Source organism: Oncorhynchus keta, chromosome 24 (assembly GCF_023373465.1).
Source record: "Oncorhynchus keta strain PuntledgeMale-10-30-2019 chromosome 24, Oket_V2, whole genome shotgun sequence".
Classification (NCBI taxonomy): Eukaryota; Metazoa; Chordata; class Actinopteri; order Salmoniformes; family Salmonidae; genus Oncorhynchus; species Oncorhynchus keta.
The window spans coordinates 13354949-13368089 of record NC_068444.1 but is presented as its reverse complement, the minus strand read 5'-3'; the positions used below and the strand labels follow the sequence as shown (position 1 = coordinate 13368089).

At 47.4% G+C, this 13141-nt stretch overlaps 1 protein-coding gene across 4 annotated transcripts in view; it reads right to left on the bottom strand.

Moving 5' to 3' along the window:
- LOC127911372 (RNA binding protein fox-1 homolog 3-like) overlaps window positions 1–13141 on the bottom strand; it is a 1085108-nt gene that overhangs the window by 66041 nt on the left and 1005926 nt on the right. For all 4 annotated transcript variants that reach the window (XM_052477708.1, XM_052477709.1, XM_052477707.1 and 1 more), the window contains one exon: window positions 9181–9241. In XM_052477708.1, coding sequence (XP_052333668.1) covers window positions 9181–9241 — 61 coding nt within the window. The remainder of the gene's footprint in view (window positions 1–9180; window positions 9242–13141) is intronic.

The window sequence follows — 13141 nt, the reverse complement described above, 5'->3', positions numbered from 1 at the left end:
GTGGAGGAAAACCTATGCATTCGAGTGACAATGACAGAGATATTCAAATCAAATAAAATGTATTTATAAAGCCTGTCGTACATCAGCTGATGTCACAAAGTGCTGTCCAGAAACCCAGCCTAAAACCACAAACAGCAAGCAATGCAGGTGTAGAAGCACGGTGGCTAGGAAAAACTCCATAGAAAGGCCAAAACCTAGGAAGAACCCTAGAGAGGAACCGGGCTATGAGGGGTGTCCAGTCTTCTTCTGGCTTTGCCGGGTGGAGATTATGACAGAACCTGGCCAAGATGTTCAAATGTTCAGAAATGACCAGCATGGTCAAATAATAATAATCACAGTAGTTGTCGAGGGTGCAGCAAGTCAGAACCTCAGGAGTAAATGTCAGTTGGCTTTTCTTAGCCGATCATTAAGAGTATCTCTACCACTCCTGCTGTCTCTAGAGAGTTGAACACAGCAGGTCTGGGACAGGTAGCACGTCCTATGTATTGTCTCTAGAAACATAATTTAAACCAGGTGAGGTCACCCACCGCATGTGTGTGAGGTGGAACTAAAGGGTTAGCTAAGGCGTATTGAGCATGCCTAGAGGCTCTACAGTGAAATAAGACAGTAATCACTAACCAGAACAATAATGGACAAGGCATATTGACATTAGGGAGAGGCATGTTTAGTAGTGTGATCATAGGGGTCCAGTGAGTAGCGAGGCCGGCTGGAGACATGGCGATTCAGACAGCTAGCGGGCTAGCAAGCCAGCAGAAAGGCCTTAGAGGGACGTCGAGACGGAAGAAGTCTGTTGTAGCACACTCTTGCTGTTACATCGGCAGACCAGGCGTGATGGATCAGCAGGGCTCCGTGTGGTAAAAGGGTCCAGCCCAATTGGCAAAATAGTTATAGTAGCCAAAGAATTTGTTCGATGGGCCTCTTCAGCTAACAGTCCGATATGCTCTAGACAGCTAGCGGGTCCTAGCTAGCAGGCTAGCAGATGGTCATTCAGGGCATGTGGCGATGGAGGAGCCAGTTGAAAAACCCCCTCGGGCAAATTACGTCGGTAGTCCAGTCGTGATGGATCAGCAGGGCTCCGTGTCAGCAGTAAAAGGGGTCCAGGCCAATTGGCAAAATAGGTATTTTAGCCCAAGGAGTGGCTGATGGACCTCTTCGGCTACCCGGGGGATGGACCTATCAAAGGCTAGCTCCAGGTTAATTGGTTCTTGCTTCGGGACAGAGACGTTAGCCAGGAGTAGCCACTGGGATAACAGCTAGTTAACTGCGATGATCCAGGTTAATGGGTTCTTGCTTCGGGACAGAGACGTTAGCCAGGAGTAGCCACTGGGATAACAGCTAGTTAACTGCGATGATCCAGGTTAATGGGTTCTTGCTTCGGGACAGAGACGTTAGCCAGGAGTAGCCACTGGGATAGCAGCTAGTTAACTGCGATGATCCAGGTGAAAAAGTTCAGAGCTTGACGTAGGAATCCGGACATATGGAGAAAAATAAGTCAGATTTGCTTTGGTTTGAGATGCGCTGTGCAGACTGTCAAGAGTTGTCCGGACTAAAGGTTAGCTGAAGACAGCTAGCAGTGGCTAGCTTACTACCAGCTAGTAGGCAGTTAGCTGGCTAGCTGCTGTTGGGGGTACCAGTACAAAAGACAATAGCAGATCCATACCACATTGGGTGAGGTGGATTGCAGGAGAGTATGTTGAAGTTGAGGTTAAGAAAAATATTTAAAAATATTTGCGAAGAAAAAATACGTAAAAAGATATACTGGACATGACAAGACAAAGACAAAGACGTCTGACTGCAACGTCCATCTTGGGCAAATGGTGATGAGACGTGATGATGGAAAAGGAAGAGAGGAGAGACATTATGATGGAAAAGAAGGCGAGGAGAGGCAAGATGATGGGATAGGAGGAAAGGAGAGACATGATGATGTGATAAGAGGAGAGGAGAGACAGGATGATGTGATAGGAGGAGAGGAGAGACATGATGATGTGAGAAGAGGAGAGGAGAGACAAGATGATGGGATAGGAGGAAAGGAGAGACATGATGATGTGATAAGAGGAGAGGAGAGACAGGATGATGTGATAAGAGGAGAGGAGAGACAAGAAGATGAGATAGGAGGACAGACATGATGATGAGATAGGAGGAGAGACATGATGATGGGAGAAGAGGAGAGGAGAGAAAGAAGATGAGATAGGAGGAGAGACATGATGATGGGAGAGGAGGAGAGACATGATGATGGGAGAGGAGGAGAGAAGAGACATGATTATGGGATAGGAGGAGAGACATGATGATGGGATAGGAGGAGAGACATGATGATGGGAGAGGAGGAGAGACATGATGATGGGAGAGGAGGAGAGACATGATGATGGGAGAGGAGGAGAGACATGATGATGGGAGAGGAGAGACATGATGATGGGATAGGAGGAGAAGAGACATGATGATGGGATAGGAGGAGAGACATGATGATGGGAGAGGAGGAGAGGAGAGACATGATGATGGGAGAGGAGGAGAGACATGATGATGGGAGAGGAGGAGAGACATGATGATGGGATAGGAGGAGAGACATGATGATGGGATAGGAGGAGAAACATGATGATGGAGAGGAGGAGAAACATGATGATTGGAGAGGAGTAGAGACATGATGATGGGATAGGAGGAAGAATGATGATGGGACAGGAGGAAACATGATGATGGGACAGGAGGAGAGACATGATGATGGGACAGGAGGAGAGACATGATGATGGGACAGGAGGAGAGACATGATGATGGGGAGAGAGACATGATGATGGGACAGGAGAGACATGATGATGGGATAGGAGGAGAGGAGAGACAAGATGATGGGATAGGAGGAAAGGAGAGACATGATGATGTGATAAGAGGAGAGGAGAGACAGGATGATGTGATAAGAGGAGAGGAGAGACAAGAAGATGAGATAGGAGGACAGACATGATGATGAGATAGGAGGAGAGACATGATGATGAGATAGGAGGAAAGACATGATTATGAGATAGGAGGAGAGACATGATGATGGGAGAAGAGGAGAGGAGAGACAAGAAGATGAGATAGGAGGAGAGACATGATGATGGGAGAGGAGGAGAGACATGATGATGGGAGAGGAGGAGAGAAGAGACATGATTATGGGATAGGAGGAGAGACATGATGATGGGGAATAGGAGGAGAGACATGATGATGGGAGAGGAGGAGAGACATGATGATGGGAGAGGAGGAGAGACATGATGATGGGATAGGAGGAGAGACATGATGATGGGAGAGGAGGAGAGGAGAGACATGATGATGGGAGAGGAGGAGAGACATGATGATGGGAGAGGAGGAGAGACAAGAAGATGAGATAGGAGGAGAAACATGATGATGGGATAGGAGTAGAGACATGATGATGGGACAGGAGGAGAGACATGATGATGGGACAGGAGGAGAGACATGATGATGGGATAGGAGGAGAGACATGATGATGGGATAGGAGGAGAGACATGATGATGGGATAGGAGGAGAGACATGATGATGGGATAGGAGGAGAGACATGATGATGGGATAGGAGGAGAGACATGATGATGTGATTGGAGTAGAGGAGAGACATGATGATGGGATAGGAGGAGAGACATGATGATGGGATAGGAGGAGAGACATGATGATGTGATTGGAGTAGAGGAGAGACATGATGATGGGATAGGAGAGAGACATGATTATGGGAGAGGAGGAGAGACATGATGATGTGATAGGAGGAGAGACATGATGATGGGACAGGAGGAGAGACATGATGATGTGATAGGAGGAGAGACATGATGATGGGATAGGAGGAGAGACATGATTATGGAATAGGAGGAGAGACATGATGATGGGATAGGAGGAGAGACATGATAATGGGATAGGAGGAGAGACATGATGAAGCGAAAGGAAGAGAGACATGATGATGGGATTGGAGGAGAGACATGATGATAGGATAGGAGGAGAGACATGATGATGTGATTGGAGTAGAGGAGAGACATGATTATGGGATAGGAGGAGAGGAGAGACATGATTATGGGATAGGAAGAGGACATGATTATGGGATAGGAGGAGAGACATGATGATGGGACAGGAGGAGATTAATAATAAGTTGTGTGGTGGTGTGGTGTGGTGGTGTGTTGGTGTGGTGGTGGGGTGGTGTGGTAGTGTGGTGGTGTGGTAGTGTGGTGATGTGGTAGTGTGGTGGTGTGGTAGTGTGGTATTGTGGCGGTGTGGTAGTGTGGTGTTGTGGTAGTGTGGTAGTGTGGTGGTGTGGTGGTGTGGTAGTGTGGTAGTGTGGTAGTGTGGTAGTGTGGTGGTGTGGTAGTGTGGTAGTGTGGTGGTGTGGTAGTGTGGTGGTGTGGTGGTGTGGTAGTGTGGTGGTGTGGTGGTGTGGTGGTGTGGTAGTGTGGTAGTGTGGTAGTGTGGTGGTGTGGTGGTGTGGTTGTGTGGTAGTGTGGTGGTGTGGTGGTGTGGTGGTGTGGTAGTGTGGTGGTGTGGTAGTGTGGTGGTGTGGTAGTGTGGTGGTGTGGTGGTGTGGTGGTGTGGTAGTGTGGTGGTGTGGTAGTGTGGTGGTGTGGTAGTGTGGTAGTGTGGTGGTGTGGTAGTGTGGTAGTGTGGTGGTGTGGTGGTGTGGTAGTGTGGTGGTGTGGTAGTGTGGTGGTGTGGTAGTGTGGTGTGGTGGTGTGGTAGTGTGGTAGTGTGGTGGTGTGGTGGTGTGGTGGTGTGGTGGTGTGGTGGTGTGGTGGTGTGGTGGTGTGGTAGTGTGGTGGTGTGGTGGTGTGGTAGTGTGGTGGTGTGGTAGTGTGGTAGTGTGGTGGTGTAGTGGTGTGGTGGTGTGGTGGTGTGGTAGTGTGGTGGTGTGGTGGTGTGGTAGTGTGGTAGTGTGGTGGTGTGGTAGTGTGGTGGTGTGGTAGTGTGGTGGTGTGGTAGTGTGGTGGTGTGGTAGTGTGGTGGTGTGGTAATGTGGTGGTGTGGTAGTGTGGTTCAGTGACGGAAGGGGAGTCAGGTCTCATTCTCTCTGTCTGCACTGCTCTAACCCTACTCTGATGGAGAGATGGAGGGAAGAAGAGAGGAGTGTTGACATGTCTGGCCAATTCATTACTGGCCTCTTCTCTCTCTCCATTTATCTCTCTTTCTCTTCTCCCTCTCTCTCCATTTCTCTCTCTCTCTCTTCTCCCTCTCCACGTGTGTCTCTCTCTCTTTTCTCTTCTCTCTCTCTCTGGATGTATCTCTCTCTTCCATCAACATGAATGTGTGTCAGAGAGAGAGAGACAGAGACAAACCGTGAAGCCCTTTCAGATTGAGCCCTTGGCTTTTTATTTCCTCCATCCACTCATCCATTCACTCTCCTCTCCACCAAATTCACTTTCCTCCCCCTTCCCCTCCCCCCTCTCAACACTTTCTCCATCTCCTCCCTTCGCTCCTTATGTCCGAACCAATTCTCCTTTCCATCTTTACACTTATTATGTTAAGAGATGATCCCTGTACAGACTAAAAAAAACAGCAACTTCTCTATATAGGGCCAAATAAGGGTTCCTTTTAGGGGGCTATAAGGAACCTTTTTTTGAAGGTTCTATAAAGAACCATGCTCATACGGTTCTAAATATAAGCTTTATGGTACTAGAAAATACCTTTCGTAATGGTCTTTAAAGAACCATTAATAAAACATGGAACGGTTCCTCAATCAAAGGTTATTTGTAGATGCTTTGAAAGAAACAGAGTTTTTTTTTTTTTTTTTTAATTCTGGTGAGAAATATTGTTTTGTTAAAATTGCAAAAAAATGTGTTATTATTGTGTTAATTGACAAGGGGAATCAGGTGTGTTAGCCCTGTCATGGCTGAGAGAAATAAGAACCACTGATTTAAATCAGCCATTCTCAATTAACACAAGGACATGCACAAGTCTCTCACAAGACACGTCCTTGGCTGTAGTAGATTAGATGAACTGGAAGGAGACTCATGGTTACACCACAAATAGCTGCGCGTAAAACCACTCCCTAAAATAATATAATGAGCCGCCAACGAACATATTTGAATTATCACTAAAATAAGAAAAACACTTTTTTTGTACGCTGTTAAAGAACCATTGCAGTTTTCAAAGTTTGAGCCTTTTATGGTTCCACATGAAATCATTCCCGAAGAACCCTTGAGGAACACTCGTTGCTTAGGTTGTTTCATCTCCTAACCATGGGAAAGCCATGGGAAAGCCATGGGAAAAGGCCAGATGGAATAGGCAGTTTACAAAAACACTCAAGCAATGATTTCAAATGAATAACGTACTGTGGAATTCAAATCAAATCAAAATAAAATACCAAAACCAAGCAAATAGAAAATAACCTGAGTAGCTGGTTATGGTTCAGTCATCATAGGGTTAGAGTCTGGGTCACTGAATACATATCGCACCATCTGATTTCATCAGTTAATACAGCAAATATACTGATCTGTCTGTCTGTCCGTCCGTCCGTCTGTCTGTCCTGTCGGTCAAAAAGAAGAAGTGGGTAGGAGGGAGCAGGGAGGAGGTGAAGGAAGAGGAGGGAGTAGGTGAAGAAATAGGGGAGGAGGTGAAGGGAAGAGGAGGGAGTGAAGGGAGGAGGTGAAGGAAGAGGGAGGGGGAGTAGAGGAGGAGGAGGTGAAGGAAGAGAAGGGAGTAGGGAGCAGGGAGGAGGTGAAGAAAGTGGGAGTAGGGAGGAGGTGAAGAAAGAGGGAGTAGGGAGGAGGTGAAGGAAGAGGAGGGAGTAGGGAGGAGGTGAAGAAAGGAGGGACTAGGGAGGAGGTGAAGAAAGAGGGAGTGAAGGAAGGGGGAGGAGGTGTAGGAAGAGGGAGGAAGGAAGATGAGGGAGCAGGGAGGAGGTGAAGGAAGAGGAGGGAGGTGAAGAAAGAGGAGGGGAGGGAGGAGGTGAAGAAAGTGGGAGTAGGGGAGGAGGTGAAGAAAGAGGGAGTAGGGAGGAGGTGAAGGAAGAGGATGGAGTAGGGAGTAGGTGAAGAAATAGGGAGTAGGGAGGAGGTGAAGAAATAGGGAGTAGGGAGGAGGTAAAGGAAGAGGATGGAGTAGGGAGGAGGGAAGGAGTGAAGGAAGAGGAGGGAGTAGGGAGGAGGTGAAGGAAGAGGAGGGAGCAGGGAGGAGGTGAAGGGAGGAGGTGAAGGAAGAGGAGGGAGCAGGGAGGAGGTGAAGGGAAGGAGGTGAAGGAGGGAGCAGGGAGGAGGTGAAGGAAGAGGAGGGAGGTGAAGGAAGAGGAGGGGGAGGAGGTGAAGGGAAGAGGAGGATGGCAGGGGGAGGTGAAGGGAGGGTGAAGGAAGAGGAGGGAAGGAGGAGAAGAGGAGGGAGCAGGGAGGAGGTGAAGGAAGAGGAGGGAGCAGGGAGGAGGTGAAGGAAGAGGAGGGAGCAGGGGAGGTGAAGGAAGAGGAGGGGAAGGGAGGAGGTGAAGGAAGAGGAGGGAGTAGGGAGGAGGTGAAGGAAGAGGAGGGAGGAGGTGAAGGAAGAGGGAGGGAGGAGGTGAAGGAAGAGGAGGGAGTAGGGAGGAGGTGAAGGAAGAGGGAGCAGTGAGGAGGTGAAGGAAGAGGGAGCAGGGAGGAGGTGAAGGAAGAGGAGGGAGCAGGAAGGAGGTGAAGGAAGAGGAGGGAGCAGGGAGGAGGTGAAGGAAGAGGTGGGAGTAGGGAGAGGGAGGAGGAGGGAAGGAAGAGGAGGTGAAGGAAGAAGAGGGAGGGAGCAGGGAGGAGGAGCAGGGAAGGAAGAGGAGGGAGTAGGGAGGAGGTGAAGGAAGAGGAGGGAGTAGGGAGGAGGTGAAGGAAGAGGAGGGAGCAGGGAGGAGGTGAAGGAAGAGGAGGGAGCAGGGAGGAGGTGAAGGAAGAGGGAGCAGGGAGGAGGTGAAGGAAGAGGAGGGAGCAGGGAGGAGGTGAAGGAAGAGGAGGGAGCAGGGAGGAGGTGAAGGAAGAGGAGGGAGCAGGGAGGAGGTGAAGGAAGAGGAGGGAGCAGGGAGGAGGTGAAGGAAGAGGGAGGGTGAAGGGAGGGAGCAGGGAGGAGGTGAAGGAAAGAGGAGGGAGTAGGGAGGAGGTAGGGAGGAGGTGAAGGAAGGAGGGAGCAGGGAGGAGGTGAAGGAAGAGGAGGGAGCAGGGAGGAGGTGAAGGAAGAGGAGGGAGCAGGGAGGAGGTGAAGGAAGAGGAGGGAGCAGGGAGGAGGTGAAGGAAGAGGAGGGAGTAGGGAGGAGGTGAAGGAAGAGGAGGGAGCAGGGAGGAGGTGAAGGAAGAGGAGGGAGCAGGGAGGAGGAGAAGGAGGGCAGGGAGGAGGTGAAGGAAGAGGAGGGAGCAGGGAGGAGGTGAAGGAAGAGGGGAGCAGGGAGGAGGTGAAGGAAGAGGAGGGAGCAGGGAGGAGGTGAAGGAAGAGGAGGGAGTAGGGAGGAGGTGAAGGAAGAGGAGGGAGTAGGGAGGAGGTGAAGGAAGAGGAGGGAGTAGGGAGGAGGTGAAGGAAGAGGGAGTAGGGAGGAGGTGAAGGAAGAGGAGGGAGCAGGGAGGAGGTGAAGGAAGAGGGAGTAGGGAGGAGGTGAAGGAAGAGGGAGTAGGGAGGAGGATAAGGAAGAGGGAGTAGGGAGATGGATAAGGAAGAGGGAGCAGGGAGGAGGTGAAGGAAGAGGGAGTAGGGAGGAGGTGAAGGAAGAGGGAGTAGGGAGGAGGTGAAGGAAGAGGGAGTAGGGAGGAGGTGAAGGAAGAGGAAGTAGGGAGGAGGATAAGGAAGAGGGAGTAGGGAGGAGGATAAGGAAGAGGGAGTAGGGAGGAGGTGAAGGAAGAGGGAGCAGGGAGGAGGTGAAGGAAGAGGGAGCAGGGAGGAGGATAAGGAAGAGGGAGTAGGGAGGAGGATAAGGAAGAGGGAGTAGGGAGGAGGTGAAGGAAGAGGGAGCAGGGAGGAGGATAAGGAAGAGGGAGTAGGGAGGAGGATAAGGAAGAGGGAGCAGGGAGGAGGTGAAGGAAGAGGGAGTAGGGAGGAGGATAAGGAAGAGGGAGCAGGGAGGAGGAGAAGGAAGAGGGAGTAGGGAGGAGGATAAGGAAGAGGGAGCAGGGAGGAGGATAAGGAAGAGGGAGTAGGGAGGAGGATAAGGAAGAGGGAGCAGGGAGGAGGATAAGGAAGAGGGAGCAGGGAGGAGGTGAAGGAAGAGGGAGTAGGGAGGAGGATAAGGGGAGCTCTTACCATTCATGTATGGGTTTGCCACCTTTTTGTTTGTCATAACTCTTGCTGTTGCGTTGTTAACCTGTGTTCAGATAGAGTGTAGACAGTTAGAGAGAACACACAAATGCATACACACACACACACACACACACACACACACACACACACACACACACACACACACACACACACACACACACACACACACACACACACCACACACACACACAGATTACACTGTAGACAGTCAGTGAGGCTAAACTGCATATTGGAGCTTCATTTTTGTTATATAGTTATACTATAGTTATAGCAAAACAAGACCTAATAACATAACAATACGGAATAATACAGTGCCTTCAGAAATACAGTGCCTTCACACTCGTTGGCTTTCCCCACATGTTGTTGTGTAACAGCCTGAATTTGACATGGATTATATTGAGATTCTGTGTCACTAACCTACACACAATATCTCATAATGTCAAAGTAGAATTATGTTTCGACTACCTCATCTCCGTACCCCACAGATACAATTATCCCTTAGTCAAGCAGTGAATTTCAAACACAGGTTCAAACACAAAGACCAGGGAGGTTTTCCAATGCCTTGCAAAGAAGGGCACCTATTGGTAGATGGGTAAAATAAAACAAAGCAGACATTGAATATCCCTTTGAGCATGGTGAAGATATTAATTACACTTCGGGTGGTGTATCAATACTCCCAGTCACATCAAAGATACATGCATCTTTCCTAACTCAGTTGCCGGAGAAGAAGGAAATTGCACAGGGATTTCACCATGAGGTCAATGGTGACTTGAAAACAGTTACAGAGATGAATGGCTGTGATGGGAGAAAACTGAGGATGCATCAACAACATTGTAGTTTCTCCACAATACAAACCTAAATGAGATAGTGAAGCCTGTATAGAATAAACATATTCCAAAACATGCTTCCTGTTTGCAATAATGCACTAACGAAAACGGCAAAGAATGTGTCAAAGAGATTGACTTAATGTCCTGAATACAAAGCGTTGTGTTTGGGGCAACAGAACAGTACCATTCTTCATATTTTCAAGCATGGTGATGGCTGCATCATGTTTGGGTATGCTTGTCATCGGCAAGGACTATCAAAGTTCTTTAGGATAATAAGGAACGCAATAGAGCTGAGCACAAGCAAAATCCTATTGGAAACCTGGTCCAGTCTGCTTTCTAACAGACACTGGGAGATGAGTTCACCTTTCAGCAAATCTACACTGGAGTTGCTTATCAAGACGACATTGAATATTCCTGAGTGGCCTAGTTACAGTTTTGACTTAAACCAGCTTGAAAATCGATGGCAAGATTTGCCCAACAACCAACTTGACAGAGCTTGAAGAATTTTATAAAGAATAATGTACACATATTATACAATCCAGGTGTTGAAAGCTCTTAGAGACTCACAGCGATAATCACTGCCAAAGGGGATTTGAACATGTATTTACTCTGGGGGGTTGAACACTTTTACATTGGAATATTTTCTGTAGATCATTGACAAAAAACAAGACATTTAAATCAATTTGAATCCCACCTGGTTACGCACCAAGAAGTGGAACAAGTGAGTACTTTCTGAAGGCACTGTATATCACCAGTATCAGATGAACAGAAAGCAACGTTCAAACCACCTTGGTGAAGGGAACCACCTTGTTCTTATAAACCTAATGAGCCAGAATCCATTTTCTACAAACATCTCTATCAATTGCTTAGGGCCTCTCTAAACAGAAATGTTCAAGTTATAAAAACATAATAATAATCTCTCCCTCTGAGTTTGCTGAAGTAAAAAACAGCTCTCCGTATCAACCAGCCCCTGGCAGCGTCGAGTTGAGTTTAGTATGTTTTCCTAACCCACCGTGTTAGCATTTCCCTTGGCCGCTAATTAGAGCTAATGGCTTTCATATCCAATAGACCAGCAGGTCAGACCTTGAGGCTACGCTAACACTACACTAGCCTGTGTCTGATGTGATGTATGTGCCCAGGTATTATTTAAATATTTACATACAGTTCAAGTCAGAAGTTTACATACACTTAGGTTGGAGTCATTAAAACTTGTTTTTCAACCACTCCACAAATTTCTTGTTAACAAACTATAGTTTTGGCAAGTCGGTTAGGACATCTACTTTGTGCATGACACAAGTAATTTTTCCAACAATTGTTTACAGACGGATTATTTCACTTATAATTCACTGTTTCATAATTCCAGTGGGTCAGAAGTTTACATACACTAAGTTGACTGTGCCTTTAAACAGGTTGGAACATTCCAGAAAATGCTGTCATGGCTTTAGCAGCTTCTGATAGGCTAATTGACATAATTTGAGTCAATTTGAGGTGTACCTGTGGATGTATTTCAAGGCCTATATTCAAATTCAGTGCCTATTTGCTTGACATTATGGGAAAATCAAAAGAAATCAGCCAAGACCTCAGAAAATAAATTGTAGACCTCCACAAGTCTGGTTCATCCTTGGAAGCAATTTCCAAACGCCTGATGGTGCCACATTCATCTGTTCAAACAATAGTACGCAAGTATAAACACCATGGGATCACGCAGCCGTCACTCAGGAAGGAGACGCGTTCTGTCTCCCAGAGATGAACGTACTTTGGTGCTAAAAGTGCAAATCAATCACAGAACAACAGCAAAGGACCTTGTGAAGACGCTGGAGGAAACAGGTACAAAGTATCTATATCCACAGTAAAACGAGTCCGAAATCGACATAACCTGAAAGGCCTCTCAGCAAGGAAGAAGCAGCTGCTCCAAAACCTCCATAAAATCGGCAGACTACAATTTGCAACTGCACATGGGGACAAATATCGTACTTTTTGGAGAGATGTCCTCTGGTCTGATGAAAGAAAAATAGAACTGTTTGGCCATAATGACCATCTTTATGTTTGGAGGAAAAATGGGGAGGCTTGCAAGCCGAAGAACACCATTCCAACCGTGAAGCACGGGGGTGGCAGCATCATGTTGTGGGGGTGCTTTGCTGCAGGAGGGACTGGTGACTTCACAAAATAGATGGCTTCATGAGGGAGAAAAATTATGTGGATATATTGAAGCAACATCTCAAGACTTCAGTCAGGACGTTTGTGGAAGGCTACCTAAAACGTTTGACCCAAGTTAAACAATTTAAAGGAAATGCTACCAAATACTAATTTAGTGTATTTAAACTTCTGACCCACCGGGTAGCGATGAAAGAAATAAAAGTTGAAATAAATCATTCTCTCTACTATTATTCTCATATTTCACATTCTTATAAGAAAGTGGTGATCCTAACTGACCAAAGACAGGGAATTTTTGTACCATATTAATTGTCAGTAATTGTTAAAAACTAAGTTTGAATGTATTTGACTAAGGTGTATGTAAACTTCCGACTCCAACTGTATTTTACCTTAACAATAGGGGTTGCAGGTAGCCTAGTGGTTAAGACTGTTGGGCCAATAACTGCAAGGTTGCTGGTTTGAATCCCAGGGCCAGCAAAGTGGGAATAAATGTGCTGTTCTGCCCTTGATCAAATCAGTTAATCCACAACAACTGCTCCCCGTGCACCTGTCTGATTCAGAGGGGTTTTGTTAAATGACTCATGCACCTCTCTGATTCAGAGGGGTTAAATGACTCATGCACCTCTCTGATTCAGAGGGGTTGGGTTAAATGACTCCAGCAACTCTCTGATTCAAAGGGGTTAAATGACTCCAGCAACTCTCTGATTCAGAGGGGTTGGGTTAAATGACTCATGCACCTCTCTGATTCAGAGGGGTTAAATGACTCATGCACCTCTCTGATTCAGAGGGGTTGGGTTAAATGACTCCAGCAACTCTCTGATTCAGAGGGGTTGGGTTAAATGACTCCAGCAACTCTCTGATTCAAAGGGGTTGGGTTAAATGACTCCAGCAACTCTCTGATTCAAAGGGGTTGGGTTAAATGACTCCAGCAACTCTCTGATTCAGAGGGGTTGGGTTAAATG